Below are 6,888 nucleotides of genomic sequence, written 5' to 3' on the forward strand. Positions count from 1 at the left end.
TGTTCTAACAACAGATTATTTCCTTGTTTTTGATAGATTGCTTTCCTGTTGAAAACAAAGTACCAAATTAAAGAATTGGCCAAGCATTCTCTAAAAGTAAATTAATATGAAAACAGGTGATTTTAACATGTATTTGTCCTCAGTGGCTACATCAGTTAAATAGTTGTATTCAAGGTTTCTTTTATCATCAAGATATTTTTTAAACTGAATTGCCTTGCTTTAGTTTGACTTGCAGTAGGATTTTTGTCTTTTAGAATACAAGTGTCACATTATTACTGAAGACAAAATACATTGACTTGTTTTCATTTTCTCCTTAGGAACTGAGAGAAAGCTACAAAACACAGCAGTTAGCCCTTGAACAGCTTCATAAGATCAAACGTGACAAGCTGAAGGAAATTGAAAGAAAAAGATCAGAACTAATACAAAAAAAGAAACTAGAAGATGAGGCTGCAAGGTAAAGAGCTGAATTTACTGCACCCTGTTGCTGTTAGAATTCTGTATCTTTTGACTAGAAATTTAAAGGAAAATAAAAGGGTTATCCAGGGACACTAGATTTTACATTTTCAAAATTCAGTCTTTGTTGAGTTGGCAAAACCATTCAATGAGTGAAAGAACGGCCTTTGGAGTCAGACCTGGGTTAGAATTCTTGATCTACTACTTACTCTCTGGATAACCTTGGTTAAGTCACTTTACCTTTCTGAACCTTAGTTTCTCCATCTGGAAAATAGAACTACTAGTGCGTACTTCATAGGTGACTGAGAATAAAATGATGTTGCTGAAAGCCAAGTATAGTATCTTGCAGTCAGTTTTTCCATTTCTCCATAGTAAACCTATTACTATTCCCTGAAAGACTATAAAACCAAACACTTAGTTTTGCAGCATCAAGACTGAGTGTAGAAGCCATGTTGATGCGGCTCTCTTTGTACCCCTGAAATTTCTCAGTTGACTCCACTTACAACGAGAAGTAGGTTTCAAACTGTTCATTTGAAGATTCTGCTGGGCCTTCTTCTGTCAGTAAGACCCACTTTATCACTCAGGTTCCCTTGTGTCAGGAATTAATATAACTAGTTAACAGATACCAATGAGCCTGATAATTTTGCCTTAGAGGAAAGTGGACAAGTAATGGCCATAAAAGAGCTAGTAGTTTCTGGGCAACAAGACAGACACACAACCAGTTAGCAGGACTCTGTCCTTAATGCTTCAGAGTAACCATTCCCAGCCCATTTTTATCGGTGGCCACTGTTGATCATGATGCCGTGGACTCTGGGTTCCTCCTGACGCCACACTCGTCATCCCTGCATGGACTGACAGCTACACAGTGTGGCGACACTCTTCACTACAAGGTTTTCGCTGTTGTGGCCCTTAGGAGAGATAGTAAAGCAATGTAGAAGTAGAGGCGGCGGAGTTCAGACTAGGAGGACTTCCACGCGGGTTGTGCCACTGCGCATCGCCCCAGGGAGCTACACCGTGCCTCTGGAGCCAGTCAGTGTGTCACAGTTTTCAGTGGATGCAGAGACCGTGATGCCTCCTCATCGCTGTTCACACAACTCCTTTGGGGCCTGCAGGCCTACCGTATTAGTAACAGGCACTTGTGGGATTCATCCAGACTGGGCTTTGGTTCTATCTGAGTTCTTGGTCATCTGCCCAAGACGTTTCTGTCTTGTCTCATGCTACTGGTCGTCGTTTTCATATTGTAGATGTGGCCTCTTTGCCATTTGCCCAGCTTTTGGGGCGTCTTCTGTCTCTGGAGTAATTTCGCATCCACCAACTCATACATAGGAATTTTTTTTAAAGATGTATTTATTTGTGCATACAGAACTGGGGTACAGGCCAGAGGTGCAGGGGTGGTGAGAGGATTCACGAGAGACAGAGTAGGGAGCAGGACAGGCAGAACGTCGAAGTACACTGCTGAGGGGAGCAGCAGGCAGGTCAGGAAAGGTCTGCCATGCCATGTGGTCACCTCCCAGGTGGGGATCGAACTCATGTGGAAGTGGCTTCAGCTTCTTAATGCTGTGCTTTAACCTGCTGCACCACCAGGGAGGGCCCATACATAGGAATTTTACAAACTTTAATTTTACATGGTCTTAACTCCCTAATATTTTTTTTATCCCAATAAAACTCTGAAGAATATTCTGGTGGTGGTGACTGTAGGATATGGGGATTCAGGTGATGCTAGATTGGGTCATCCTCAGGGTGGAAGAGGGGCAGGGAATGTTACCAAAGAATTGGGAAAGGGAGTAAGTGGTTGGTTGACATTAAGGACTATAAGAGAAGGTTCTCAAGAGAGAACTGATGTCAGTTACAGAAAATGTGGGAGGATGCTTTCTGGAGTGATAGAGGGTGTAGGAGGTTTTGCAGGAGATTGAGAGGAAGCTAGTTAAGGACGAATGTACTAGGCATGTGAAAGAGGAGACAGTTTAGGGATGGTTAGGTGGGGCTACAGTATTTGGAATTATCCAGGATTTCCAAATTACTCCAGGAAATAGAGGAATGAAGACATGGAACAAAGCCAGGGATCCTACCTTGGATACAGACAAGCATATATCTGGCCTGCACTGGCCCTCTAGTGTATGCTGTATGCTGCGGGTTGGAGAGCTTTGGTTTAGCTGAGGCTGCTAAATTTAGTATGACAGCTCTACCCCTGAGTGAGAAGTATAATATATGCAAGGAAGAGCTATCTATGATGATCCTAAGTTCTAACAATAAAATCATTCACTCTGATCACAGATCATCTTGGCCAGCCAGAAGCCGGGCTGCAGCTCTTTCTGATATCATAGTAACATGCACAGAAGCATAGATGTAGAGAGAAAAATGTTCTAGCAGTGAAAAAGACTTTTAAGATGATGATTTGCAAAGTAAATAATCTGTCCAGAATCATTTCCTATTTCTTTAGCAGTGACAGAATCCTGAAAACAGGAATTAGGGGGATGGTGGAAATAAGAGCTGGAAGTAGTCATTGTGAAGAGTCTGGAAAGAAAGGAAGAGGATTTAGATGTTGTTATTACATTTGTTTTCTGAATAGTTCCATTTAACCCCTCCATCTACCCACTCACCACTGAGTTTTGTTTTTAATGGGTTTGGCAGGTTGGTTGGTAAGAAGGAATTTGAATATGATAAACAGCTCATCTGTTTGTCCAAAGCACTCCTGCTGATTACTCAGTTAATTGGCTTTTCCCCTTCATCTTTGATCCCCACTTTTCTTTATAACAAATAATTATACCAGCTCATATACAAATGCATAATCCTTCTTCCATCTGCCAGGAACAAGATCTTCTATTACATTTTTGTGTAAAAAAAATTTTAAGACAATATACAATCTCTTCTCTTATATAAAGGAAAGCAAAGCAGGAAAAAGAAAACTTGTGGAGAGAAAGTCTTAGAAAAGAGGAAGAAGAAAAACAAAAGCGACTCCAAGATGAAAAAACACAAGAAAAAGTTCAAGTGGAAGAGCGGAAAGCTGAGGAAAAACAATGTAAGGGTGAGAGTAAAAATCACAGATTTTCTTTTTTCTGATCTAGACAGCAGAAACAACAAGAAAAAGTAAAGCCTTATATGAGGCCAAAGATAGAGAAAAGTGAAAACAGATGCTAATGTTAAGAGTCAGAAGAAAATCTTTTTCTAAATCAAACCTGGGTAAGAAGTGTGTAGACTTGAAAACAACAAAAAAAGCAGACTGAGGGTAGAGCACATAGAAAAGTCGCAGACTGAACAGACCACGGCAGGGTCTTTATTGTTGAAGTAAGTAGTTGTAAATATTTTAGTTCATCGGTATAACTAAGCTGTTTTAGTGATACGCAATACAATTTTAAATCTTTGCACTCTGACACCGTTCCAGGAGATAAACTTTGTTTTTGATACATATCAGAATCCATTCCTAAATAATTCTCTCTTAAGAGAAAGCAAGAATCTTTTTGAATCATCATGTTGAAAATCAATTAAGTCAGTTAAAGTGTTTGTTCTGTAAATGAATTATGGAAAATATGTCACATCCTGAGGAGTTGTCATCTGTTCCTCTTAGAACCACCCAGATACTCTATCGCTCTCAGTTGATTCTGTCTGCTTGTTGATCTCGGCATGGTTGACCTTCCCCTTTTTGCTTTTCTTCCCTGTTATGCTCTGACTCCCACGGGTCACACCAGCCTCCTGCTGCTCAGTCTACTTCCCCTCAGGTCCCTCAGCCCCATGCCTGCCCCGCACCTGTGTCTAACTGCCTTCTACCTACGATGAGCATCCTTGTTTGGTCTTGCCCAGGATTCTGTGACTGCTCAAGATACTTGAATTCTGGCAGGCCTTTATCAAGTGGATTTCAGTAGTGCTTGTGTTTCTAAATTTTAAGAGCACTTTATTGAGTCATAACAAAAATGTGTGTACATGAAAGTAGCAAATGATTACCGTTATCTTCTCCAGGCGAGCAGTCTAGGACTTCGGTGAATTACAAAGCATTATATCGCTTTGAAGCAAGGAACCATGACGAGATGAGTTTTAATGCTGGGGATGTAATACAGGTAAGAAAAATAGTTTTCTTTCCTGATAAGTAACTGAATACACTTGTAATAAATTGCTTTCTGTAATAATGATCTTGACTCAGCTCTGTACAGTGGTTTACCTTTTTTTTTTTTTTTTAAAGATTTATTTATTTGTACATACAGAACTAGGGTACAGGCCAGAGGCTCAGGGGTGGCGAGAGGCGTCACCAGAGACAGAGTGGGGAGCAGAACAGGCAGATGGACGAAGTACACTGCTGAGGGGAGCAGCGGGCAGGTCAGGAGACGTCTGCCTCGCCATGTGATCACCTCCAGGGCCAGCCGGAATCGAACTCATGCAGAAGTGGCTTTTAGCTTCTCAGTGCTGTGCTTTATTTTAACCCGCTGCGCCACCAGGGAGGGCCGGTTTACCATTTTTTCACTATACCTCAGATATTACTCAGTGAGCTCTCACAGTGTACTGCAGCACTGCATAGGACCGTGACTGTTACTGCGTGTTTTAGGTGAGGAAGCTTAGACTCCTGTGGATGGTAACAGCCAGCAGCATGGGCCAGAGTAGGCTATGCATGGGTGACCTTTGACCTTTGACTGCCAAATCTACTGTCCTTTCCACTCTGCCAGACAGCTTTGTATCATCAATGGTGATGCTGGTTTTGTTGTTTCCATGAACTCCCAGTGACGTCTGGGGAAGCCGATTATTTTCTTAAGACTATTAAAAGAAGTGAAGATTCTACAGTCCTAACTGCAGCCTTTTTGTTCCTTGGAACAAAAGATCCTTATGGTTTAATTACAAACCTTATTAAATGGGTGAATAGGAGATGATGAACAGGAGTTACTGTGATCTAGTGGGAAGAGTGCAGGCTGTAGAAGCATCCAAGCCTGCATTGTAGTCTCTGTTTTTCTCCTTAGTCGCTCACAGCGTTAATGCCTGGAGGCCCTACGCAGTGTCTGTTTTCATTCTTCCCTGCACTCTCACCAGTTTGGTGTCTTTTACTCATTAGGTAGCAGATATTTCATGATACTTGGAGAGAATGCGGGCAGGGCTTACCAGAACCATCTGTTGAAGCGGGCAGGATAATCACACATTCCTTACTGTTGCTGTTGCCACCCAGAGGAGCCAGGCTGTGCCTGGGCCGAGGGTGTGTCCCTGCTCAAGCAGCCTGATCCAGTCTGCTGGCCCTGCTGACCATGAGGTAGTCCGAAGTCCGAAGTGAAGCAGAGTGGGCTTTGGGGCATGCTGGTCAATACTTTTATGTATTCCTTCAACAAATATTTGTTGGGGTCTAACTGTCCTAGACCAGGGATAGAGTGACACATTCTCTGCCCTTAGTGAGCGTACTATCGCATGAGAAAGACAGACCCCTAAAGTAGTGGAGGAAGGAAGGGGTGGCCTCTGCCAGGAGCAGTCAGCCAGTGGCCGCAGCAACAGGAATGTCCGGTAGCTGGGGGGTCCCCGGTGCCCACGCTCTCTGCCGAGTTGGTGGCATGTGGGAGCCCTGAGTTACCCACACAGCTGACTGGAACAGCCTGGTCGATGATGGTGCCATTCAAAATCACAGAAGATGAGAAGGAGGAACTTAAGTGGGAATTACAGTGAGCTCCCTTTCGGATGAGTTTCAGATTTCCAGGCAGTGGCTGGATATCCAGATATTTAGCAAGAGCTCAGGCCAAGACCTAAACTGAGGCCTAGTTGATGTCGTGCGACATTGAGTATACGGTGACAGGAATCTGAAAACATGGATGTGGAGGACTCATCCGGGGAGCAGTAAAGTAAGAGATAAGATGCCTTGGGACATCCTGAGAAATAGACTCTGGAAGAGATTTGAGGGAGGGAATAGTGGTAGGTAAAAGCCAGGAGAGTTTAGCATCAGGGGACGTTGGAGAGAAAGCTGCTTGTGCAATAAGAGAAGGACTGAAAATATACATTATGGCCCTCCCTAGTAGCCCAGTGGGTAAAGCACGGCACTGCCAAGCTGGTCATGGCCACTTTGGTGCTAGTTCGATCCCTGCCCCTGAAGTGATCCACATGGCGTGGCAGACCTCTCTTGCCTCACCAACTTCTCCCCACAGCAGTGAACTTCATCAGTCTGCCTGTTCTGCTCCCCACTCTGACTATGGTGAAGCCTCTCACCGCCCCTGCACCTCTGGCCGGTACCCCAGATCTGCACCATATAGATCACTTTCGAGGCTGGGGATTGAACTCACACTGAAGCAGCCACAGCATCACTGAAGCTCCAACCCACTGCATCACCAGGGAGTGCCAATAAATAAATCTTTAAAAAAAAAAAAGAAAGAAGGGCCCTCTCTGGTGGCGCAGCGGGTTAAAGCACTGCACTGAGAAGCTAAAGCCGCTTCCGCATGAGTTCGATTCCCGCCTGCCCCGGAGGGGACCCACACGGCGCGG

The 6,888-nt window shown here is 43.9% G+C and overlaps 1 protein-coding gene across 4 annotated transcripts in view; it reads left to right on the forward strand.

Moving 5' to 3' along the window:
* Positions 1-6,888, forward strand: part of ITSN2 (intersectin 2) — an 87,982-nt gene that overhangs the window by 39,806 nt on the left and 41,288 nt on the right. For 2 of the 4 annotated variants that reach the window (XM_012727441.1, XM_012727442.1), the window contains 3 exons: positions 318-454; positions 3,336-3,478; positions 4,408-4,505. In XM_012727441.1, the coding sequence (XP_012582895.1) occupies positions 318-454; positions 3,336-3,478; positions 4,408-4,505 (378 nt within the window). The remainder of the gene's footprint in view (positions 1-317; positions 455-3,335; positions 3,479-4,407; positions 4,506-6,888) is intronic. The other 2 variants (XM_004686055.2, XM_012727443.1) reach the window with 1 other exon arrangement.

This window comes from Condylura cristata, unplaced genomic scaffold, assembly GCF_000260355.1.
Source record: "Condylura cristata isolate star-nosed mole 26May11 unplaced genomic scaffold, ConCri1.0 scaffold00020, whole genome shotgun sequence".
NCBI lineage: Eukaryota > Metazoa > Chordata > Mammalia > Eulipotyphla > Talpidae > Condylura > Condylura cristata.